Source organism: Ursus arctos, chromosome Y (assembly GCF_023065955.2).
Source record: "Ursus arctos isolate Adak ecotype North America chromosome Y, UrsArc2.0, whole genome shotgun sequence".
Lineage (NCBI taxonomy): Eukaryota > Metazoa > Chordata > Mammalia > Carnivora > Ursidae > Ursus > Ursus arctos.
Window position 1 is genome coordinate 944,981 of NC_079874.1, and position 26,828 is coordinate 971,808.

General features: G+C 33.5%; 1 protein-coding gene across 1 annotated transcript in view; it reads left to right on the top strand.

The window, feature by feature from the left end:
- Positions 1 to 6,867: 6,867 nt before the first annotated feature.
- LOC113249012 (cullin-4B-like) overlaps positions 6,868 to 26,828 on the top strand; it is a 96,070-nt gene continuing 76,109 nt past the window's right edge. Inside the window, exons 1-9 of the mRNA XM_026490592.1 lie at positions 6,868 to 7,090; positions 10,738 to 10,853; positions 18,204 to 18,307; positions 18,550 to 18,619; positions 21,099 to 21,172; positions 21,863 to 22,025; positions 22,124 to 22,213; positions 23,409 to 23,491; positions 24,262 to 24,329. Of these exons, the coding sequence (XP_026346377.1) occupies positions 6,883 to 7,090; positions 10,738 to 10,853; positions 18,204 to 18,307; positions 18,550 to 18,619; positions 21,099 to 21,172; positions 21,863 to 22,025; positions 22,124 to 22,213; positions 23,409 to 23,491; positions 24,262 to 24,329 (976 nt within the window). The 5' untranslated portion in view covers positions 6,868 to 6,882. The remainder of the gene's footprint in view (positions 7,091 to 10,737; positions 10,854 to 18,203; positions 18,308 to 18,549; positions 18,620 to 21,098; positions 21,173 to 21,862; positions 22,026 to 22,123; positions 22,214 to 23,408; positions 23,492 to 24,261; positions 24,330 to 26,828) is intronic.

Genomic DNA, 26,828 nt, shown 5'->3' on the forward strand with positions numbered 1-26,828 from the left:
GGACCCATGAGCAACTCTGTGCTTTCTGACTTTGCAATTGCAAGTGGCCATGGGCTCACACATGCACCGTCTTCCTTAGATTTCAGTTCACAGCTGGATGCCACCCCAGTGTTGTGGGCCACATCGCCATGAGAGCTCTTGCCCTGTCATCTATGAAAGCCATTTATATCTTCCCTGGGATATTAAACAGCCCGCACCTTCTAGTCTTTTTCAGGGTGCCCAGGCAGAGAGTTGTTTCCCTACTGGCCAGTTCATGGTTTATGGTGGTCAGAGCTGACAGTCCCCTCTGGGCTCACTGACCATAACCAGTCTCCTTGCTCCACGGCTTGGACACTCCATTTTTTAGGCTCCCCATTCTTTCTGTGTTTCCTGTGATTCTGAGACCACAATGATCCACCTAGAATTCTGCCCTATTCACACCCTGTGCCCTTTTCAGAAAGGGGTGTCTTTCACTGGCGCAGATTTCCAAGGGTTTTGATTTTTTCTCCAGTGTTATATCACTTTCCAGTGGCTGGATTATGGAGGTTCTCCCCCCACCCCGTTTATCTTCCGATAATTTCCCCCAGGGATTATCTTGTAAAAAGTAGTTGTTTTTCTGCTTGGAGAGATCCAGATAAATCTTCTTACATCTCAGGTTGAATTCGTGTGTGTTGAGAATGGTTTGATAGATATACAGCTAAATTTGAGGGACCAGATGAAATGACGTTCCCTACTCTGCTACCATCTTGCCACCCCCAATCTCCTGTTAGAATTCTTAAGGTTATATGCCTTTTCTTTATACTGCCTTTCATCAGGCCTTAGGCTGACAGCCTTCCTTTGGCTTTCCCAAAAGTATTGTGCTAAATTCAATTTAGTGGTCTCTCTAAGGTCTGTAAAATCAGACCAGCTTTCTGCATATACTCACCTGCTCTCTGAAAATTATATTACTATTGTCATGAGCACACAAAAGAAGCTGGTCACAGAGTGGTGTGTGTATGTATTGGGGGTGAGGGAGGCATGTAGAGCCTTGATGGTTCCCATCAATCAGTCCCACTGGGGGATTTGTGGCTGAGTCATCACCCTGAACATGTCTTCTTGATGGAGTCTATGATGTAGTTAATAGAATTTTCACGTTTCCAATGCCTTCAGAGTTCTGTCACTCTACCAATCCTTTCCCACTCTCATTATGCAGCTCATGAATCAATACTCTTGACTGGATGAGAGAGAAATGAGCCTCTTTGGCAACATCCCATACAGTTGGGGAAGCTGAGTGTTCATTTACATTGTCTCATTTTTCTGCAGGAGAAACCACAGGATGGTAAGATCTTTCTTGTCCCTAAGCTGAGTTGTCTTGGTGGAGAAGGGATATGAATAGTCAATCTGTTCCCTTTACCCTCTCCCATGCATCCAAGCTTGTATTTTGTTTGTTTGTTTGTTTGTTTGAATTATGTGGTGAAACTTCTTTTCTGGACTTCTACAAATGTTCTTTTGTTTGTGGGTGATTGTCTAAGACTGTGTTTTAATCTGAACTGTAGCTGAAGCAGTTCACAGGGTAGGGTCTATTCGCAGATATGTACATATTACCTGACACCGAGGTGGGTAAAACTCCATTTGGGTCTCTTGGCATTTGGTGCTAGATCCCACATCTCCTACAGAAGCACTTGTGTGCATGAGTGGATGCCAATTTGTTCTTAATATGAAGGACGACAAGACAAGGATATTGATATCACCATTTTTAAACATAAAATCCCATAGCATTAAGTGCATCCACAATATTTCACAATAGGTACCACTGTGCATTTCCAAAGTTATTTCATCATCACAAAAACTCAATACCTATTAAAAATAATTCTTCAAATTGGAAAGAAAGTAAAACTATTTTGAAGATACCCTTGATAGAGATACCCAATGACCATTTACAAAGCAACATTTATAAAGACTACAAAGACAGCCTACTCTGGAGTCGTTAACAACCTATAAGAAGCTGATAGTCCAAAATAGGACTTGGCTAAGTAAAACTGAGAACCGTATTAGTATTGTTAAATCAGATTCTTTTGTGGCCCAACAGTTCAACACTTCAAGAGTGGAGACAGATTAATGAATGAGTGTTTGTGAGGGACTTTTAGTAAAGCTTGGATCAAAATATCCTATTACCAGACTGGCAAATAATTCAGTTTCAGTTCATCTGACAGAGCATGGAGGGAAGATATTTTCCTGATGTCACAAATCAAGGTTATGTAATTGTAGCAGTATATATTGGATACAAGAATTCTGGTAAGATTCTCAAAGGATTAAAAAAATCAATTGTAGGGTTTAGGGAGAGTGTTGGGTTATATAGAAGGAAAAAAAATCAACTTTCTCCCTAATTTAGCTCATTAGGACAATAAACTCCATTTGTATGTTCAAAATCATTTCATATCTTACCAACATCTGTTAAACTTAGAAGATGAAAAAAATACATATTTTGGATTTTCTTATAGGTTTTGTATTTGTTTTTACCCTTCTTTGGGACCTTCTACCCCACTGGGAAAGAGAGAGTTTTAACATTTATACAAATTATTGAGAAAAGAAGAGGAAGGTGGTAGTGTCTTGTTTGTTTGTTTGTTTGTTTGTTTGTTTGTTTAGATTCTGAGGAAGGAGAGGGTTTAGGTTGTATTGACAGTGCTGAAATTTTAGTCACTCTTTGACCAGGATTGAAGTGGAGAAATGAATTTAACTCATTAGTGCAATATATTGTTAAGGTAAATTGTTGAAAATATAGACATAATTGTCCAAGAATAGAAACAGGTGTACTACTGACCCCAGAATACTCAATTGAGTCACTGCAACCTTTATTTTCACAGGCTAAATTCTTCCTTCTGGAGTACATTTCTGTTTATCCAAGGCATAAAGAAGACCAATGGGTCCTTGTTAGTGGACATTAATAGCAATGATTTAGAGATTCAGTAGTCGGAGTTGAAGTAGACTTAGTGCAAAAGTCAAAAGGTTTTCAATCTGACCCTTTTTTACTCTTTGTGAATCATGGGGATCAGTATTTTATATCATCTTCCTCAAAGCTGAAAACATGATTCACTTCATCTAGGAAATATTTATTGTGCTAAGTAGGATTCTAAGGGATGGGATTATAGATGGGAATAAAAGAGACAAAAGTTCTGACCCTTATGAATCTCACATTTTTGATAATGCCTTTGGTGTCACAACCGTTCATCACTATGGGGGAAAAATAATAAAGGGTTCCTGCAGTACCATAAGAATAGTAATATCTCTTTCCTTAGCTTTAAACAATTGTAACCTACTCAGCTCTCTTGAATTTCTTTCCTTTCGAAGAATGGAATAATTAATGTTTGTACATCTCCTAAGATTGGTAATAGAATTAAATGAAATAACTGTAATGAAGTACTTGGCACTCTGTTATTATTGTCCTTTTTTTACTATTTCTGCAACTAAAAAGGAGACAAACTCTTAAGGAATGCAAATAATTTGTAGAATTTTTAAGGTTAAAAAAAGGACAAAGGAGTGTTTCCCCTGTTATCTGAAAAAGAGGTAGTCAAATATTTTTTGAGTTATTAAAATTCTAGTTCATTAACATGACAGTGTAGTATTAGTTTCAGGTGTATGATATACTGATTCAAATATTTTTTGATAGATGTCATAAATGGACATGAACTATATACAATTTCTTTAAATATATTTACAGTGATTTAATGGAATTAGCAACCCATTAACTATGACATGTAGCAAAATGAGATTAAGAATAGAAGTGAAATTTGTTTTTATCTTCACATCTACACCAAAATTTACATTGTTCAGTTTAACCATACTATTTATTTTGGTCCACATAGCGGTTAATTTAAATAATAAAATTACCAGGATTTACACCACAAACATAAAAGCTAATCAGAATAATTGTTCTTTTTATAAAATGATGAAGAACTTTAATTAAGCTGCTTGGAGGTGATTTTCCCGTATATCATCACTGATGACTTTTGGCAGGTTTTACATATTGCTTAAAAACATAGTAGATGGAGAGGCTTAACCCTCCTTCCCCTAAGGAAAGGATATGCAGAATTGATACATTTAAGTTCGATGTTTAGGTCATTTAAATAACTGCATGCATTTGGGGGTTCAAAGATGGACGCAGTCTCCTTTTTTTCTTTTTTTTTTTTCCTTTTTTTCCCCAAAGTGTTAATGATCTTGTAATCGTACAACATATTTCCATTGACATGGACCTAGCTCCTTTCCTTTTCCTCCTTGCTGAAGTCAGGGAATAACTTTGCTTGCCAACTGTTCGTCATAATGGGAATTTTGGACCGTCATTTCCGGTGGAGGTAAGTTGAAGTCTCGCCTCGCGAGACCGTGAGGCCGTGGGGTAGTCAACGGTCGTTTCTGAGGTACTTTTACATCTTCTAGAGAGGTAAGTACTTTGTAACCCAAAAAGAAAAAACTGTGTAAATTATTACTAGTTCATTGTGCCTTAATATCAAGAGTACCGTGTTGCTGTTTTAGTTGTCAGCAGTTAACAGGCTTCTGTCGTTAATTTCGTAACCGATGGTGTGTGTGAACATTTTCGCTATTGACCCTACTTCAGGTTTCCTTTTCGTTTTCGACTTAACATGCTATTTTTGTCAGCCTTTTAAGTTTTTATATATTTCCTTTATATATTGTAAATATTTCTTTGTTTCTTTTTCATTATATCTAATTTGACTTTCTCTTTGACTCTTAACATTTGTTCGTCTATTCTGTGGCTTAGTGCTGTAACTTGAACTCTTCTAAGATATTTCTCAATATATTTCTTCTTTTCCACCTTTTCTTGTGATTTCTCTCTTGTTTATCGGCTTGTTACTTTTGACCTTTGTTTCTATGCTTTGTTTTTCTATTAATCTAATTTTGAATCTCTGACTTTTTGTGTACCCATTTTTTATGTTCATCTGTTCCCATTTTCTGTGTCTTGGGTTTATGTTTGTTTGTTGTTTTTTAAATACTTCAAAATTGTACTATCGATCCTTGCTTCTTTCCGTTAAAGTCATTTAATCTTTTCATAAACTTATCCTCTCCAATTCTTGAAGTTTTTTGTTTCTTTGTTTTCTTTTCACTAATTCTTTCCCTAGTTTTGTCTTTAAGGAAAGAGTTCTCCACAGATAGAGATTTTGCCTTGTGTCTCTGACTCTTTTATCTCTATTTCTGAATCTTTCATTTTTTTATCCCTAGTTAATATAATTTGTTTATATCCTCTCTGCCACAATGCTCCCTTCCTGCCACTAATTTCTTCTCTGCCTCTCTTTCTTTTCTTTTTCTGAGTATTTTGTGTTTTCATTATTCTTTGTGATGACATGTTTATTTCTTCTTGAATACTTTTTAAAAAATGACTTGTATGGTTTCTGTTGTCCATTATATTTGTTTCTGTCTAGTGTTGCTACTGTCTCTTCCCTTAAATCTCTCTCATGTTTACCATATATTCATTTCTTTCATAGTTTATTTATGCCTTTCTTATTATGTGAGTAAATATTATTTGCCTTGCTCTTTCTTTTGTTTTTTATCTGGTTTTCCCCTTCCTTTTCTTATATATATCCTTTCCCTCTTATTGCCTCTATTTTTCCCCCTTTACACTCTAATTAAACTTAATTCTTTCTGCATCTGCATCAGTTTTTACTGATTTATTTTCTCATTTTGCATCTTCAGTTTTAGGCTTCCTAGATTTTCTGTAGCTTTATAATGGATGTTTCATAAGAGTCCACAGATTCTTTTGTTTACTGTTGTATACCCTAACACCAGACAGGTACACAGGAAACAAATGCATTATGTTCTGCCTTTTCTAACTTTCTGTATTTCATTTCTTCATGTCTGATTGATATTTCTTTTACCTATTTCTGTGCTTCCTATTTGTCTGTTTTTTCCTCATACTAGCATATTGCAACACGTTGTGAAATGTACTAATGATAGGTGTCTTGTATGTTCTTTTTCTTTCACTCTCTACTTCCATTTTCTGTCTCTGAGTTACTCTTCTATGTCTTTTTCTTTTCTCTCTGCTTCCCTTTTGTTTGTTGTTTGTTCTCTAATCTTTGGTGTTTCCTTCCCATATCTACCCTCTTCACATTATTCTAAAAAGTTTTTCAAGATAATTTTCTCATTTGCTACTAAGTTATCACTGAAACTCACTTCTTGTTTCACTTTTGTTTTGTTTTTTTCCCCTATGCTCTGGGTTATTTTCCTATTTTTGTTTTGATAGTTGTTCATTTTTTTCATTCAGTTTACTTTCATGTTTTCAAAATATTTCAAGAGTTAGTGTCCATTTCTCTAGAGATTATATATGCTTGGTGATTGTCTGTCTTCATCTGCTTCTGTGTGCTATTAAGGAAAAAAAGATTAAAATATACCAGAAGGGTTCAGGAGTATTGTAAATGTTTTTCTTATTTATTTCTCTTTCTCTCTCTCTCTTTTTTTAAAAATTTCATTTATTTATACCTGGGGGGGGGGGCAAACAGAGGGAGAAGCTGACTCCTCGCTGAGCAGGACCTTGGAATTATCACCTAAGCCAAAGGCAGATACTTAACTGACTGAGCCACTCAGGTGCCCCTTGTTTATCTCTTTCTGATCCTTATCTTCCTCCTTTTATCCAACTTCTTAAATCTAGTAAACCAATTTAAAAATTGGATTTTTAAGGGGCGCCTGGGTGGCACAGCGGTTAAGCGTCTGCCTTCGGCTCAGGGCGTGATCCCGGCGTTATGGGATCGAGCCCCACGTCAGGCTCCTCCGCTATGAGCCTGCTTCTTCCTCTCCCACTCCCCCTGCTTGTGTTCCCTCTCTCGCTGGCTGTCTCTATCTCTGTCAAATAAATAAATAAATAAAATCTTTTAAAAAATTGGATTTTTAAGAAAATTTTATTTTATAGGACTTAATGTGAAAATGGCTGAGGAGGACTCATCATCACCTTCATCTGCTACTGCCTCTCAGGAACAAGAACAACTTAAAAACAGAAACTTGATAGTTTTCTCTGTGGCTGCAGACCATCACACAGAAGACTCAACTGAAGCCCCCGAAACTCTATCTAGTTTTGCCAGTATCAAGCTTGGTACCGGCTCTGTCAAAAAATTAGTAATCAAAAACTTTAAAGGTAACATAATGATCATTTTATTAAGATTTCAGTTTTAGCTCTTCATACCCTATTGCTGCAATTTTATTTAAAATTCGGAGAGATGCAGTTATATTTTTTGAGGCATCGTTAATTTTTAAAAGATTTAGGAACATTGCTTTTGCACTCTGAAGACCTGAATCCTGGCCATGATATAAACATGGAGTGATTTTTGACCTTTGGAAAATCACTCCATGCTTCACTTCTTTGTTTCCCTCTAAACTACATTTTAAGTTTTCTCTTTGTGAAATGCCGTTCTCGACTGCCACACCTTTGTAGATTACATTCTCTCCCATCTTCTAAGTGAGTGGATCTATAATATCACTGAAAAGTGGTCTTACACAGGTAGTAAAAATATAAACATTGAAATCATCATAAGATCCATTACTCAGAGTAGATGCATTTTAGCATTTATAAAATTCTGAGGAAATATTAATATAAACAAATTAGAAACTCAACAGAATTTTTGAAACAGTTTTTTCATGTCAAATTTATAAAATGAAATCATTATATGGGTATTTTTGAATTTTAAAAACCAACATTTTTGGTATCTTGTCACAGTGCTCAATTTTAGTTTACAGAGTTTAAAGAACATATGCCAACCTTGTTGCTGTCTTTATCAGGAGAAAATTTAACTTTTTCTATTTTAATTCGTATTATTAAATAACTCGTATTCAGTTCTTTTCTGCTTACAAAGTAAAGCTCTTCGTTTTAAGTAAAATTTCGAATATTACAAAACTTAACATGCTGCATTTTCTAGAACTTTTCAAAACTAAATATTTTTAACATTTTGCCCCCTGGTTTTTTCCTTTGTTCTTTCCGGAACCTAATGCTTGCTGGATTTATTATGCAGAAGTTTGGCTACAGATTGTTGAAGTGTAAAATAGCGATCTTTAGGAACTAAATAATATTTCAAATAACATTAATTTTTGGAATTCAAGGTACAGTCATGCATTTTGAATGAATGAATATTTGAAAATCCAATATTTTTTGGTATCTTTTCATATTTATAGGATAAATTTCAGCAACTGGAATGCCCTGGTCTATGCATATTGTTTTCATTTTTTATTCAATATTAGTAATTTATTTAATTTGTATTTTCATACTTACAGCTTAGCTATAGTAAATATCTCTTACAGTTATTTAAACAATTTAAATAATTTTGACTAATTTCATATTCTTATATGAAGTACATAAAAAATATACCAGATTTTAAAACAGTAAAAACAAATTTAGAAAATATTCTGGTGCACTGAGATGGAACACTGAGATATTTCTCTTGATCATCATAACCAAATACATGACTTTCAATTTTTTTTGCTGACTTTTTTATATAAACTTGTAGATTTGAAGAAACACCTCATATTCCTTTTTTCATGGCATAATTAATAATGTTTTTCAGGCTTTGAAAATATCTCATTCTTTCAGGGAAAAAATTGTATAATAGTAAATTTATTGCGAGTAAGGGAGTGAATGTGATATAAAAAAGAAACATGAGGTGCCTGGGTGGCTCAGTCAGATGGGCGTGCAGCTCTTGATCTCAGCTCAGGTCTTGATTTCAGGGTCTTCAGTTCAGGCCTTGCACTGGGCTCCATGCTGTGTGGAGCCTACTAAAAAAAAAAAAAAAACAAATCCAATTTTGAAGTTGCTATTCTTTGCCTAACAAACTACCAAAGAATTTTGAAATAAAAATATCAATTTTTCTTAAAGATTATATTTCTGATTTGATGTTTTGCCTTTTAGGTGGCCTAATTTATATAAATATATACACATGTGATAAATACATGTATTATGAATTATAATTATATATGTTACACATATGTAATGTAAACATGTAATATAACACTTAACTATGTGTATATATAAATTCCCTTCCAAAAGTTGAATTTTGGTTGTTTTCTGGCTCATTTTATGTTTAATTTTGTGTTACTGTTTTTCTTATTGTAGACTCACTTTATTAGGCTTTACAACTTCTTAAGTAGAATCCTATCATTTAATTGGAACATTATTTTCTTTAGTAATTTAAGCATGAGAGTTTCTTAGTTTTTGATGAGACTCTGTTTTATTAATTCTGTGCTTATATTTTTACTGAGGTGAAATTCACATAGCATAAAATTAGACATTAACTGCTTTAAAGTATACAATTGTACGCTTAGTAAATGACAATATTTGGCAACTACCACCTCAGTCTAGTCCTGAAATAGTTTTTAAAGATTTTATTATTTATTTATTTATTATGTATTTATTTAGTATTTGAGAGAGATACAGTGGGGGGAGGGGCAGAGGGAAATGGGCAAGCTTCCATACTGAGCACAAAACTTGACTTGGTCCTTGATCTGAGATCATGACCTGAGCCAATATAGTTAGTCAAATGCTTATCTGACTGAGCCACCTACATTCCCCCAATTCTGAACTAAATAATTTTAATCATTTTCATTTAATCTCTTCATTTTAACCACCTTAAAATGAAACCCCATATTCATAGCATTGTCATTTCCCTGTTCATCTCTTTTCCCTTCCTTCTTAACCTCTACCAGGCAGTCAGCAGTTTGCTTTCTGTCGCTGTGGATTTACATATTTTGGATGTTTCATATAAATGATTTCATAGAATGAATCATTCTGCAAGTGACCTTTTCTGTCTGGCTTCTTTCAAGTTCATTCATGTTGTGGCATGTATGAATGCTTCATTTTTATGACTTAAATAAAATTCCATTGTATGGACATACATGGTGCTTTGAACATTTATGTATAACAATTTGTATGAATGCCTGTTTTTGGTTCTTTTGGATATATACCAAGAAGGGAATTGTGGGTCAGATGGTAATTTTAAGTTTAATTAGTTGAAGAACTGCCAAACTTTACCACATCGTCCACAGATTTTTATATTCCCACCAGAAATGTACAGGGTTTCCAGTTTCTCTGCATCCTCTCAAAAATTTGCTATATCCTTCTTAGTAGGTGTGAAGTGGTATGTCATGGTTTTGACTTGTATTTATCTACTTATTATGTTGAGCTGCTTTCATAAGTTACTTGGCCATTTGTATATATTCTTGAAAATGTCTGTTCAAATCCTTTGCCTATTAATTGGGTTTATCATTTTTATAGTTGAGTTGCAAGAGTTTTTTATTCTAGGTACTTGATACTTATCAGTTATATGATTAGCAAATATTTTCTTGTATCATGAAGGTTGTGTTTTAGGTTTCTTGATTTTCCTTTGATGCACAAAAATTTTACATTTTAATTTAATGAGCTCTCCAATAAATTATTTAATGTTCCTTATTACTTAGATGTCATGTATGAATCTATTGCAAATCCAAGGTCATGAAGATTTATTCCTGTGTTTTCTACCAAAAGCTTTATTGGTTAAGCTTTCATATTTATATTTAGGCCTTTTATTTTGATTTTTTTTTTTTTTTTTAGTTTAATAGGATAGCAGTTTGTCTTCATTCTTTTGAATGTGGGTATCCTGTTGTCCCAGTACCATTTGTTGAAGAGATTATTTTTACCCACTGAGTGGTCTCAACATACCTGTTTAAAATAAATTTGTCTTAAATGTATGATGTTATATTTTGTAGTATTTTGACATTGTGTTCCAGACATATGCTCCATAATCTTTGTTTATTTATTAGTTAAACCTCTGATACTGGAAAACTACACTGAAGAAACATGGCAAAAATTAAAAGAAGCTGTACGGGCTATCCAAAACAATATCTCTGTTAAATACAGCTTGGAAGAACTCTATCAGGTATGTGTTATTTTGGGGTATAACTACTCATTAATCATAATGGAGTTAGAATTTATATTAATAATTGTATTATATTTGCTTGGATATGCCTTATTATCATGCATTGTAATTATGGAATCCATCATAGTTCACAATCATGCAGTTCAGTTTCTGCATTTATATTTGATGCATTTCTCTAGCTACAATTATGCTGTATACACTCTGCTTTTATGAATATATTCTCATTCTTCAAATTATTTTAATTCAGTTTAGTTTAGCAGGGTCTTGTATATGTTTTTCTTATTTTAAAAGGAGTCTGGAATGGCTCTTTGTTAAAATTGGAGAGAAAATATAGTTTATTTATTTTTCCCTCTTTTCCCGTATGTTCATGTTTTCTTTCCTAAATTCCACGTATAAATGAGATCATGTGGTGTATGTCTTTCTCTGCCTGACTTACTTCACTTAGCATGATACACTGTAGCTCCATCCACATCGTTGCACATGGCAAGATTTCAATTTTTTTGATGACTGAGTAATATTCTGTTGTAAATATACTACTTCTTTATCCATTCATCTGTCAATGCACATTTGGACTCTTTCCATAGTTAGGCTTTTGATAAGTGCTATAAACATCAGAGTGCATGTACCTCTTTTGAATCTGTATTTTTGTATCTGTAAATACCTAAGAATACAGTTGCTAGATCATAAGTTAGTTCTATTTTTAACTTTTTAAGGGACCTCCACACTGTCTTCCAGAATGGTTGTACCAGCTTGCATTCCCACCAACAATACAAGAGGATTCCCCTTTCTCCACATCCTCACCAACCCCTGTTGTTTCTTATATTAATTTTAACCATTCTGACAGGTGTGAGGTGGTATCTCATTGTGATTTTGATCTGTATTTCCCTGATAATAAGTGATGTTCAGCATTTTTTCATGTGTCTGTTAGCCATCTGATGTCTTCGTAGAAAAAGTGTCTATTCGTGTCTTCTCATTTCTTAACTGGATTATTTGTTTTTTGGGTTTTGAGTTTAAGTCCTTTATAGATTTTGGATACTAGCCCTTTATTAGACATCTCATTTGCAAATTTCTTGTCCTATTCTGTACATTGCCTCTTAGTTTTGTTGATTGTTTGCTTTGCTGGGCAAAAGCTTTTTATCTTGGTGAAGTCCTAATAGTTCATTTTTGCTTTTATTTCCTTTGCCTCTGGAGACATGTGTAATAAGAAGTTGCTGTGGCTGGGGTCAAAGAGGTTGCTGCCTGTTTTTGATTGGTTTCCTGTTTCACATTTAGGTCTTTCATAATTTTTTAATTTATTTTTGTTTATGGTATAAGAAAGTATTTCTGTATCATTCTTCTGCACATGGCTATCCAGTTTTCCCACCACCATTTGTGAAAGGGACTTTCTTCCACTGGATATTCTCTCCTGCTTTGTTGAAGATTAGTTGACCACAGAATTATGGGACCATTTCTAGGTTTTGTCTTCTGTTCCATTGATCTTTTTTTTTTTTTTTTGACAATACCATACTGGTTTTTTGTTTTTTTAGTACACTTCTGTCTTGATGATTACAGCTTTGTAATAGAGCTTGAAAACTGGAATCATGATGCCTCCAGTTTTCTTTCTGTTTTTCAGGATTGCTTTAGCTATTCAGGATCTTTTGTGGTTCCATATAAATTTTAGGATTGTTCTAGCTCTGTGAAAAATGCTGGTGGTGTTTTGATAGGGATTGCATTAAATGCGTAGATTGCTTTGAATACTATAGATGTTTTAACAATGTTTATTTTTTCAATCCATGAGCCTGGGATGCTTTTCCACTTATTGTGTCTTCTCCAATTTCTGTCATAGATGTTCTGTAGTTTTACTTCTTTTACCTCTTTGTTAGTATATCTTACTGGTTTTGGTGCAATTGCAGATGGAATCCATTCCTTGATTTCTTTTTCTGCTGCTTCATTATTGGTGTAGGTAAATGCAGCAGATTTCTGTGCATTGATTTTTTTATCTAGTGACTTTGCTGAATTCAAGTACTAGTTCTGGCATCTTTTGAGTGGAGTCTTTTGGTTTTTCGCATAGAATACCATGTCACCTACAGATAATGAAACTTTAACTTTTTCCTTGCTGCTTTTTTCTTTCTTTTCTTTTTTTCCCCCCACCTTATTGCTAAAGCTAAGTCTTCCAGTACTATGTTACATCCTTGTCTTGTCCTTAACTATAGAGGAAAGGCTCTAAGTTTTCCCCATTGATAATGATAATAGTTGTGGGTCTTTTGTATATGCCCTTATGATGTCGAGATATGTTCCATCTGCACTTATTTTGTTGAGGGTTTTTTAAAGAATGGGTGCTGTATTTTGTCAAATGATTTTTCTGCATCAATTGAGAGAACCATATGGTTCTAATGCTTTCCTTCCTGAAGGTGTGTATACTGATGATTGATTTACTAATATCGAACCACTCCTTCAGCCCAGGAATAAATCCCACTTGGTAATAGTGAATAATTCTTTTAATCTACTGTTGAATTCAGTTTGCTTGTATCTTGTTTAGAATTTTTGCATCCATGTTCATCAGGGATATTGATTTGTAATTCTCCTTTTTCTTGAGGTCTTTGATTTGGGAATCAAAGTAATGCTGGCCTATTGGAAGGAATTTGGAGGTTTTCCTTCCATTTCTATTTTTTTGGAACAGTTTCAGAAGTATAAGTATTAGTTTTTCTTTAAATATCTGGTAGAATTCCCTTACAGGCCATCTGGCTCTGGACTTTTGTTTTTTGGGAGATTTTTGATTACTGATTCAATTTCTTTGCTGGCTATGGACCTGTTCTAATTTTCTCTTTCTGTTTCAGTTTTGGTAGTTTGTTTCTAGGAACTTGTTCATTTCTTCCAAGTTGCCCAATTTGTTGGCGTATAATACTTATAATCTCTTATAATTTTTGTATTTTAGTGGTGTGGTTGTGTTCTCTCCCGTTTCATTCATGATTTTATTTTATTTTTTTGAGTCCTTTCTCTTTTCTTTTTAATAAATCTGGCTAGAGGTTTATCAATTTTATTCTTTCATAGAATCAGTTCTTAGTTTCATTAACCTGTTCTGTTTTTTGTTGTTGTTTCTGTGTCCTTTATTTCTGCTCTAATTTAATTTCCCTTCTGCTGCTGCCTATATAGGCTTTATTTTCTCTTCCTTTTCTAGTTCCTTTCAGTGTAAGGTTAGGTTCTGCATTTGAGGTAGGTCTGTATTGCCATACGTTTCTCTTTTAGTACTGCCTTTGCTGCATTCCAAAGGTTTTGTACTGTCATGTTTTCATTTTCATTCGCTCTATGTACTTTTTTATTTCTTCTTGAATTTCCTGATTGACCCATTCGTTCTTCAGTAGGATGTTCTTTAACCTCCATGTATTCATGGTCTTTCCAGATTTTTTCTTATGGTTTACTTCAAGTTCCATAGCATTGTGTTTTGAAAATATGCCTCGTATGATTTCAGTCTTTTTGTACTTTTTAAGGGCTGATTTGTGACTCAGTATGTGATATCCCCTGGAGAATGTTCCATGTACACAGGAAAAGAATGTGTATCTTCTGCGCAAGGATTAAATGCTTTAAATGTATATTAAGTTCTTCTGGTCCTGTGTGTCCTACAAAGCCATTGTTGGGGCAGGCGCCTGGTTGGCTCAGTTGGTTAAGTGTCGACTCTTGATCTCAGTTCAGGTCATGATCTCCAGAGTCATGAGTTCAAGCCCCACATTATACTTAAACAGAAAAAAAACCATTGTTTCCTTGTTGACTTTCTGCTTAGATGACCTATCCATTGCTGTTAGTGAGATGTTCAAGTCCCCTACTATGATGGTATTATTATCAATGCATTTGTTTATCTTTGTTAATTGATTTATATATTTGGATGTTCCCAAGATGGAGCATACTATTTACCATTGTTTTATCTTTTTAATGGATAGACCCCTTAATTATGATATAATACCCATCTTCATTTCCTGTTATAATCTTTAAAATCTAGTTTGATATGAATATGGCTATTCTGGCTTTCTTTTGAAGTCCATTTGCATCATAAGTGGTTCTCCATCCCCTCACTTTCTATCTACAGGTGTCTTTAGGTCTAAAGTTACTCTCTTGTAGACAGCATATAGATGAATTTTGTTTTTTTCTCCATTCTGATACTCTTTGTCTTTCAATGGGAGCATTTAGTCCATTTACATTCAGAGAAATTCTTGAAAGATATGAATTTAGTGTTTTGTGTTACCTGTAGAGTTGTTTCTGGTGATGGTCTGGTCCTTTTTAGCTAGTCTTTGTTGTTTTTGCTCTTTTTTTCTCCACTCAAACAGTTCCCCTTTAATATTCCTTGTGGCGCTGCCTTTAGGGTTCACAAACTTTAGTTTTTGTTTTTCAGGAAAGTTTTTCTCTCCTTCTGTTCTAAATGACAGCCTTACTGGATAAAATATTCTTGGTTGCATGCTTTCCCATTCCCATGCCATTGTCTTCTAACCTGCCATGTTTCTGAGGACAGATCTGCTATGAATCTGATCTGTCTTCCCTTGTAAATTGAGGACTGTTTCCCTTGCTGCCCTCAGGATTCTTTCCTTATCTGTGTATATTGTGAATTTGACTATGATTGCCATGGCAACGGTTGGCTTTGTAGAATTTAATGTGAGTTCACTGTGCTTCTTGGATCTTGATGTCTGTGTCCTTCCCCAGATTAGGAAAGTTTTCAGCTGTAATTTGCTCATATAGAGGCTCAATTGGTTAAGGGTCTGACTGTTGATTTTGGCCCAGGTGATAATCTAATGGTAATGAGATCAAGCCCCACAGTGGACTCTGCACTGGTATGTTTAGCCTACCTAAGATTCTCTCTCTCTCCTTTTCCCTCTACCCCACTTCCTGCCTCCCTGCCCCCACTAGTCTGAGCACTCTGTCTGCTCTCTCAAAAAAATTTTTTTGCTCAAATAAACCTTCTGCCCCTTTTAGTCTTTTGCATCTTTTAAGATACCTATAATATGACTGTTATTCCATTTTAATAAGTTGCTGAGTTCGTTCTGTACATCTACTTTCATGATTCTTCGTTTCCATCTTCTTTTCACTTTATATTTCATAATTTTATCCTCTGTATCACTGATTCATTCCTCTGCTTCATCCATAATTGTGATGGCATCCATTTGGGATTGCATCCCAGTTCTAGCATTTTTAATTTTGGCCTGACTAGATTTTAGCTCTTTTATCTCTACAGTGAGGGATTCTCTAGTGTTTTCTCTGCCTTTCTGAAGCCCAGCTAGTATCCTTATAATTGTTTTAAATTCTAATTTAGATATTTTACTTATATCTGTATTGATTAAATCCCTGGCCTACATTTCTTCCAGTTCTTTGTTTTGGGCTGAATTCTTCCATCTTGTCTTTTTGGAGGGGAAAAAAAAGTAAAATGTAATTAAAATTTTTAAAAATTTGAAAAATAAAAAAAACTAGATCATACATGTTTTGGTCTGCTTGTTACAAGAAGCTTCCAAGGGTCGTTTCCTCTGTTTGGAGATATGCGGCTTTGTTCTTGAAGACTTCCAGTTGAGTTCTTAGGTTTCAGAAAGAGTTGAAATTTATCTAGCTGTGTTTGAGGGAGGAGGCTAGTTAGGATGCCCTACTCCTCTGCCATCTAATCCCTCCCTTCAGAGGTTTTGTTTTTGTTTTGAATTCAAAATTTCCAGTTGTATTATGACAACTCTGGAGATCAGCTTCTGCCCTTCCCACAGTTTGTTGCTACTGCTTTGGGAGACAAATGTTTTGTTTTGTTTTGTTTTTGTTTGTTTTAGTCACTTTTCTAAACTGTTTTTGTAAAGACTGTATTTCTTTGTGATGTATGGTCATTGGATGCTCCTGTTCCATTAGCTTAGTGGTTAGCTACTTTTTTTTATTGAGATATAGTTAAATTTTACAGCCAAACAAAACAAAACAAATTTTTCACTGCTTTTGAAGATTACTTTTGTATTGGGGCATTCATTCATTGGTTCGCCCTACTATTTACAACTCTTAGACTTATTTCATTATATTTGGGTATATCCTAAATGTAAGCCTAAAGTGAAATTAGGGTCTCTTCAGCTCTTTTCTAGGAATGTTCTAGGATACGTGTGGCCGCCTTCTTTTTTTTTTTTTTTTTTTTAAGATTTTATTTATTTATTTGACAGAGAGACAGCCAGCAAGAGAGGGAACACAAGCAGGGGAAGTAGGAGAGAAAGCAGGCTGCCAGCGGAGGAGCCTGATGTAGGGCTCAATCCCTGGACTCTGAGATCACGCCCTGAACCGAAGGCAAATGCTTAACGACTGAGCCACCCAGGTGCCCCATGTGTGGCCTTCTTTTTTCTGGCATACACAGGAACTCCCAAAGCACTAATTTTTTTTGTATTTCTTTTCCAACCTCTGATTCTTTCTAGGATTTTCTTGTGTGCTACTTATCCTGTTATCTCTGCCTTAGTCAGTATATTTGCCTTTAAACTTTTTGATAAAGTCCCCCAGTTTGGTCCTTCTGCCTGAAGATTCAAGGCAGAAAGCATAGAGACAAACTCCAGAGTCAAAATACATTTACAGTTCTTTGAGAACAAAGTCTATATTTCTCCCTTACTATAACCAGTAAACCATACGGCAATAGGTTTTTACCATGGTAGGTGGGTAAGGTAATACCAAAAAGCTCTATTGCTGAAATGTAGCAGGTTTTTTCTTCATTAAATGTTCCTTTGATTGTAAGGATTTTGGTGAGATTCCAGAGCTCTGAAAAAATTGATTCTGATAGTTTTGCTGGCCTAATATTTTATTTAATGGAGAGTTTTTCACCAGTTTTGATGACATCACTCCAGTGGTCAGTGGGTGTATTTTAATAAAAACAAAGTAGTTTGTTTTATTGTTTTTACAGATATTTTAAGCCACACTTGATAAACTTGTGTATGGTTATAATTATTTTACACAATATGGTAAATTCATTTCTTAATTTTTAAATTTTAAACAGATTATAACCTTTTAAACATTCTGAATGGGAAGACATTGTTTAACTTATGGTTTAACCAACTAATTTCAGGAAATTATTTTAAATTTTAAAAAGTTAATTATGGTGAATGTCTGGATACTTAGAATTACTGCTTAAGAATGGGTTTGTACATACTAATTTGGATGGAAGATTGTAAATACATTTTCTTAGGCTTCCTGAATTATAAATTTTGAAATCTGTATTTATCATTTAATAGTCATTAATATGTTAACAGCTTTCCTATTCATTTATTAATTAATATGAAAGAAGTTCATAATCAGTGGTCAATATCATCAATAAATGTGGAAGAAGTAATTTAAACTATATTTTGTTTTTTTCAACTTACACATATACATTTTTAATTTTTAATTTTCCAGAGTGTTGAAAACCTTTGCTCCTACAATTTATCTGCAAACTTATATAAACAGTTGAAGCATCTTTGTGAACAGCACATCAAAGCAGAAATTCATCAGTTCAAAGAGTATCCTTTTCTTTTCTCTTGAGTTGTTTTTCCTCCTTTGTCCAATTGCCATGCCAGTATCTGTTGAGTGGAATAATTAACTTGGCATTTGGAATTAATTTTGTTTTTGATATCTTTGTTTAAGACTTAGAGATGCTTGAACTTGTGGTTAGCATTTATCAGTTTTAGTGTCTTATAGAAGTTGTATTTTCCATTTGCAGAATGTTAGTTTTAGAACAAACTTTTTCTTAACATTACTTCATGTATTCTTTGGATACTGGCCCTTTTCTAAAGAAAATGGATAAATGCTGGCAAAATCATGGCAGACAAATGGTAGTTTATAGAAATTATATATTTAGTTAAGAGAATTATTATGGAATGTGTTAAGTGGTCTATAAAAGAAAAAAATCCAAAATGTAGTGACTCATGCTTTATTTAAAAACATATTTGGAAATGCTTTTATGGTAGAAGTCTATTCTTAGTTCTTTAAAATTTCAATTGTAATTTACTGGCTTGCCTACAATTTGGAAAGCTTTTTTCCAAAGAGATAATTATATCTTAGATATAGTTGTGTTTAACATTAATTTGAGATTAAATGAGAGTCACAAAGTATATGCCAGATCTGAAATTAGTAATTTATCATCTGAGGTTTGATTATACAAGGGAATGTATTGTAAAGGAATTGAAGCTGTAGCAAAGGGAATTTATGAAGTTAGGTAAATAGACTGTTATAAATTTTTCAACACAAGATATTTCTGCATTTTGAAGATGAAAATATGATGCAAATTGTGGTTGCTTTTCAATTTTGGCATAATAAAGTATGAGATAATATAATGTGTTAATACTATTACTATAAGTTTTAAATATTTAATGTGTGAAAACAAAACTATGAATCCAAATCATTAATGGAAAGCATTTTTCTCAGGTTCTTACATAGAGACTAAAAACTAGAATAGTCTAAACTCTTCATATTCTTTAAAATAGTGATAGGAATTTATATTTTTAAAACATAAAAGGGAGGGGGCCCACATGAATTATGATATGAAATTATTTATCTGGTTGGTTTTTTTATGGTTCTTTTTAAAAACATCTTTATTGGGGTATAACTGATACATGATAAGCCACAGATACATGAGCATAGAGTTTATAAGTTTCGATATATTTATACCCCTGGGTAGCCGTCACCACAATCAATAGTGAACATATCCATTATCTCCAGAAGTTCCTCTTACCCTTGGTTGTCCCTGTCCCTGAGACAGAACAAGAGTTGGACATGGGTCCTCTCACTCTGACAGCAAAATCTTTGGTTGCCTCCATAAGGAGAAGAAAAAGCTAACCCTGTATGCCTCTTGTGTAGCTTATCTTATAGGAGTTCAAAGGGAGGGGGATGTGAACTTTGTTTAAATGTATGTTTGGAGTTAAGACCCATTCTCACTCATTTCCAATTCTCACTCATATCCTGTAGTCATAGATGGCTACCACATCACAGCTTTCTAGTTTTCACATTTATTTAAAAAAGTGATCATGAGTCTTGGCTCAAAATCAAGGCTGTGAACCATGCAACTATCAATCTCCTTAATCTCACATAATCTTATTATTTAAGGTACAGTTCACAGGTTACCACTTCTTTCAAACTTTCTAGGTTCTTATCTCTTTACACCACTCTGGTTTTCTCTTGTTTCTCTTTTAGTTTCTTCCATCTGTTTATATAAGCAAGCTTGTATTATACACAAAAGTGTATTTAATTATTAATGCTCTATTTCTTTTTAAGATGATGAATTCTTTACAATTTTCTGAGATATAATTGAGATAATATTGTGCAAGTTTAAGATGTACAGTGTGATAATTTAATACATTTATATACTACAAAATGATTACCACAGTAGCATTAGCTAAGACCTTCATGATCTCACAAAATTATTGGAACATTTAAGGATCTCTGTAACTTTCAAGTGTTTCCAAGTATACAGGGTGTTTAATTTTCATCACCATGTGTCACATTAGGTCTCTAAAATTTATCCATAATATATGTAAAAGCACATATCCTTTGGCAGTTACTGTTTTAAAATTAAAATGATTAAAAACTTATTTCTTAACAAATTAAATTTTTATTACTAATTTAGTGTAACTTGAATTTAATACTTAGAGTTTTCTCATTTTGGTTTTCTAGCACAGCAAATATTTGTGGATAACACACAGTGAAAATTCTTTGTTTTCATCAATACTTTTTAAAAATATAAAGGGGACTTGAGACAAGAATGTTTGAGAACTGGTATTCTTGTACATGCTCACATTGCAGTTAATTTGTACATAACCATTATATTCAAAGCTAGAATTCTCTTGTTACTCTGTGTGTCTTCAAATATAAAGCATAAGATTTTATACTTGTACATAGCTTTCGTCCTAGTAGGTATTGCTGTTAATTCTTCATATTTCTTGTTTTATTATGTCCAACTCTAGCTGTCTTTTATTTTTAGTCATCTAATTTCCTATTGTTTCTTCAAAGATTTGTTAGGCAAACTGTATTTATCACTGATACTGATATATATCAGCAGTTTTTAGATAAGAATAAGTTATGTGAATAAATTTTATTTTTATATCTCCATTAATCTTAGAGAAGGAGTGAAAAGTTTGAAAGGTTCTGTTTCCAAGATAAACTAAGTATGTTATTGCCCATGTTTGATTTACAGATTAATAGGGATGTTTATAAATAATGTGCTTTTCTAAAGAATTAAGGTTTCATTAGATGGATAATAATTTAACCCAAAAATCTTTCAGATATAATGTTTTACCTTTGTTTTATTTCTGACAGAGCATGATTAGGAACATATTTTTGTTCCTAGATAGAACTTATGTTTTTCAAATTTCGATGCTGTCTTCCATTTGGTAAGAATACAAATAATTATTTGAAAAATTATTGTATGTAATTTATGATCACTCTTCTATCCCCTAACTGAAAGAAGACATAAGATAAATTTACAAATTGCCAAAATAAGTTTGAAAATCCCTATTTCTCTACATTTATCATGAAACAAAAATGTTTTAAAATTATGTTTGATCGCACAGTAGCACAACTTTAAGTGTTAATTTTTAATTTATCTCAGTGTTAATAAACTAATTCAGGAAACATACCAATTCTAAGATATATTCTAGGATAATGAATCACATTTCACACACTTTATTATTAAAACATTAGAAAATCAGTAAATTGATAGTAAATTGTGCTAATGAAGGCTAAAAATCTAAAATAAGTAAAGTAGCAGCCTTGGAGTCATCTTAAATTTTACTTTATTTTTTTTTAATTATGGAATTATGCATGACCTCCAGTATACTTTACATACTCTGAAATCTTATATATTTCAATTGATATCCACCCATCTAAAAACAAAACAGAAGAATTTAGCCAAGTGTAGATAGAATGAACTTAACATCAAAGTATGTTTTGTCTTGCCTGTGGGTAATGCGTTATATACATGAAAGTATAACTGATGGCAAAAAAAAAAAAAAGCCAAAATTTACAGGGTTTTAAAAATATTATTTATTTAGACAGGTTTTTTGTTGTTAATGTTGTTTCAGGGACATGGGCCTTGAATTATTTAAGTCATATATAATTTGTGATCAGGATGTTCACAGCAGGATCATAGATGGAATTCTTCTGTTGATTGAAAAAGAAAGAAATGGTGAAATGATTGATCGATGTCTGATTCAAAGACTTTTAACTATGCTTTCTGATTTGCAGGTAAGTAATTTTCTAATTTTAGTTAGATTGAAACTAATTTCTAATCTAATATTTTAAAGATCAGTTTTAACTGAGTTTTTTAATATACTGCATCTTAGATTTACCAAGAATCATTTGAGAATAAATTCTTAGAAGAAACAAGCCGGTTCTATGCAGCAGAGGGAAAGAAGATAGTGCAAAAAAAGGAGGTATTTGAAATCAAGATGACAATTATAAACGCTTTTGTTATCTGTAGAACAGATTCTTAAATCCTTGTGGAGAACCATGTTTATAACTCCTGTATATATTTTGACATACTTTTCTTGCTGACACTTACATTTTTTTCTTCTCTTCTTGGTCAGTCTTGCTAAAGTTTGTCAGTTTTGTTGACCTTTTCAAAGAACCAGCTTTTGCTTGTTTTTTTTTTTTCCTATTGATTTTCTCATTTCTGTTTCATTAAATTCCACACTATTACGTCTTTCTTGCTTCAGGTTTAATTTGAGCTTTTTCTAGTGTCTTTAGGTAGAAAATTAGGTTAAAAAAAGTTATTGTTTTGAGAGCTTTCTTTTTCTGTTGTAATTATTTACAACTATAAATCTCGCTGTAATAGGTCAGCTGTAATCCGTAAATTTTGGTATGTTTTAGCTTCATTTTCAATCACGTTAAAGTATTTCCTAGTTTCCCTCTTGATTTCTTCTTAGACATATTAGTTGAGAAATGTCTTGTTTAATATCCACATATTTGTGAATTTTTCAAGCTTTCTTTTTTCCCATTTTTCCTCCATTGTGATGAATGCGTACATTTTGTATGATTTCATTCTTTTAAAATACATTCACTTGTTTTTTGGTTTGCAGGGGTCTGTCTTGCAGAATGTTCTATGTGTGCTTAAGTAGAATGTGTATTCTGTTGGGTGGTGTTTTGCAAATGCCTGTCAGTTCTTGTTTAGTGTTGTTAAAGTTTTCTGTTTCTTTGCTGGTTTTTATCTTGGTGTTCTATCCATTATTTATCTTATATACCATCTATATCATTTTATTTATCACATATGTATATTCTGTGTATACTATATGTCATATACATATATGTCACCAGCTATTGATGTCACCTGCTTTGTTGAATTTTCAGTTTCTCTTTTCATTTCTGACAGCTCTTTGCTTCAAGTATTGTATAGTTTTGTTGTAGTTATATTAAATTTCAAACCATATTGTTTCCAATTATAAATTATACTGTTTTATAATTCTTGGTATTCTGGCTATGTAGAAATGAACTGAGCATATAGTTGTGTCTTTATGAAACTAAGCTGACTTGATACAGGGATGTTTTTGTTCGCTTCCTTGTTCTGTTTGTTACTTTTGTGCTTTAAGTCTTATGATTCTTAGAAATAGGAAGCTTAAAATATGCTTTCAGATCCCTGGGTGTCTTTACCATATCAAGAAGCTCCTAGAAGAAGAAGTAGACAGAGTTAGAACCTACCTACGCCTTAACACACAGTAAGAATTATATATTATGTAATTATATATATGATTATATATTTATTTACATTTTGAGATTGCTACTATTTAAACAGATTAATAATTATATGGTAAGATGAAATCATAAATTTCTTTCCTTTTTTTGCTTAGTTCTTCCCTCCCTTCTTTCTTCATTTGTATCAAAGTAATGGGAATGCCTAACAAATAGAAATTTCTTCAAAAGTTCATTTTTCAAGTTTTTGGTGAGCCAAAGTAGGAAAATTAAGTTTGGAAAATTTGTTCTTGATTTTACTGAATTACAGATGAAAGAATATTTTTTATGTAAACTCAATGTCTGTTATTACCTAATTTCCTCCAATTAAGTAATGATAATTATGTCATTTTTCAAATCAGGAGAACTTCATGCAATGAAATTCAGTCTTACTGAAGACCATTAAGAGCATCAAAAATAGCAATTTTATGGCCCTGATACATAAGTAACAATTTAAAACGAGAAGTCAGTGGGGGGGGCTCAGTCGTTAAGCATCTGCCTTCAGCTCACGTCATGATCCCAAGAAGGGTCCTGGGATCCAGCCCTGCATCGGGCTCCCTGCTCAGTATGCTTCTCCCTCTCCCACTCCCCCTGCTTATGTTCTCTCTCTCGCGCTCTCTCAAATAAGTAAAATCTTAAAAAAATAAAGAATAAAACAAGAATCAGAATTGGTAACAAAGGCACTAACCTTTTGGGAAGCAGTTTTAACTCTCTAGTATGAGAATCTTTTAGTAATCTAAACTTTGTTTTTAAACAGAAAGCTCCTGATAGCTATTGTAGAAAAGCAGCTTCTAGGTGAACATTTATCAGAAGTTCTTCAGAAAGGTAAACAAGAACAGATATGTTTAACAAAACAGTATTAAGGAAGAATAATTTTGATTTTTTCAATTTTTAAATTTGATTATTGTTCCCTCTGTGATATGTTTTCTTTTAAAGTGATATATATGAAATGAAATATAATTTTTTTCTCATTTGCAAAGGTAGCTTATGTCATATAAGTATATTCAGGGTTTTTAAAAGTTTATACTAAATGAGAGTTATATATATACTCCAAAATAGTAATGTGGCGAAGGGTTTTTTTTTTTTTTTGGTTGACATTTTAAAAATGTATTACATTATTAAATGTATAACATTTTTCTGGTGTTTTAAAACTTTAGATTATAGATTCTCTTAAATACATGTTTTGATTTTCTTTTGGTATTTTCCCATTCTTCACATAACGTTAACATTTGTTCAACAAATATGTATTGAGTATTTTCTTCTTGGCGCAAAATAGGTGGACTTGATACAGTTTAGAAAGCCTTATTAAGTGGGTACATGTAAACTAAAACCTAAAGTTGAAAAGAAGGAGATCTTTGAAAGAAGGAGAGTCTATGAGTGCCTGGGTGGCTTAATTGGTTAAGTATTGTGGGACTCTTGATTTGGCTCAGTTTGTGATTTCAGGGTACTGAGATTGTCGTCTCCGCCCGGTTCCACCCTCCACTTTGTACTTCCAGGCTCAGCAGGGAGTGTGGCTGAAGAGTATTTCCCTCTGCTCCTCCCGCAGTCATGCACAGGCATTCTGTTGCTCAAACAAATAAATAAATCTTTTAAAGAAAAAAAAGGAGAGTCTGTACCTCTAGTGACCTTCGAGCAACAAAAAGATTCAGGCATAATTAGGGTAAAATGGGAGGGCTGGTGTTACTGAACTATATTGAACAAAATTTTATTAGAGAATGATGAATGTTGGTTTTAAGCTGGAGAGAGTAGATGTAGTTGATCACATTGGCCTCTTGAGCAGTTGGGTGATTGTAGATATGATTGAAATATTTTTGAGCAGAAAGAACACATAGGAGAATATTTTAGTTAACTTTGCAGAGAGAGTGGGCCCTGGCCTTATGGTTAAGAAGGGAGAATGTTTCATTAATTAAGGTAATTTTATTGTTGGGCAAGGATTTGATTTCGTGTGTTAATCCAAACTGTTCTATAATTTTAAGTTTTACTCTTAACTATGGTACATATTTGGCTATTATGTTTACTTATTATCACTTGAAGTGATTTGTAAACAGATAAACTAAAATTTAACTTTTTTTTTGACAAGAGATATATAAAATAGAGAAGGGAGAAAACACAAATACTGTTTTTTTTCTGTGTTAGAAGTACATTCATATCATCAAAAAGAGATTTATTAAAAATAAACAACCTACTTGAACTGCTTGATACGTCTCAGGGGCATCTTTAGCCCTCCACATTGGGCAGTGCCAGTAAACACCTTTCTAAACCTCCTCGGAACTTAGAGCCTGCAGACTGGCTCAGGCTGCGTGGCTTCAGCTGGAGCTTTTCATGGCAGTATCAGCGGGACTGCGTACAAGCTGCTTGGCGCCTCACGCTGTTACTGCAGGGACCCCAGGTGCAGTGATGTTGGGCAGCTTTGAGGTCTGGCCGTAAATGGATTTGGAAAACTTAGTTTGTAAGTCAAATTTGATTTGACTTCAGAATTACCCTTGGAAGAGTTAATTTGATTGTCTTTATAAAAAGGGGCTTGGAAGCCTTCTCCTGAAATTAAAAAATAGTTTCAGTAAAACAGATAAAAGTTTTAGCATTCATTTTCCTAAGCAACTTGACCATAATCTAAGCATATTTATCAGTTGTGACAATCCTGAGACTCAGCCCTTTGTACACGCTATGAAAACGCTATTTCATTCATCATCAACTTTTGCACTTTACCGAAGTCACAATTATTTAAAGCCTGTTAAGGTGTTCAGGTTTATTTTAAAGCATAAGGTAAAAAACTACATAAAGGATTGACTAGATCTTATAATGAATTTGTAAACAGAAAAATACCCAAGGTTATTAGCACTGAATAAATATACTTTTAACCTTTATACACACAAATATACAACTATATGAGCTGCTATTAGCATTTTTCTGTTAATTGGCTTTTAATTGGTGCTTTTTCTTGTTTTGCACTAATGCTTTGTGTTCTGTGAATAAAATAAATTAACTTTCCTAACAGTATTAGCACGAGAAGCTGATACCATGGATCGTTTACCAGCCTTACAACGATTTTGCTCCTTAAATCTTAGATTACCAAAACAGGAGGACTTATCTTATTTTTTCCAGTCAAATATATAATATTTGCCCACTTTTAGAATAAAAATCCAGCAACTTTACGGGCGACTGGGTGGCACAGCGGTTGAGCGTCTGCCTTCGGCTCAGGATGTGATCCCCAGCATTAAGGGATTGAGTCCTACATCAGGCTCCTCCGCTATGAGCCTGCTTCTTCCTCTCCCACTCCCCCTGCTTGTGTTCCCTCTCTCGCTGGCTGTCTCTCTCTCTGTCGAA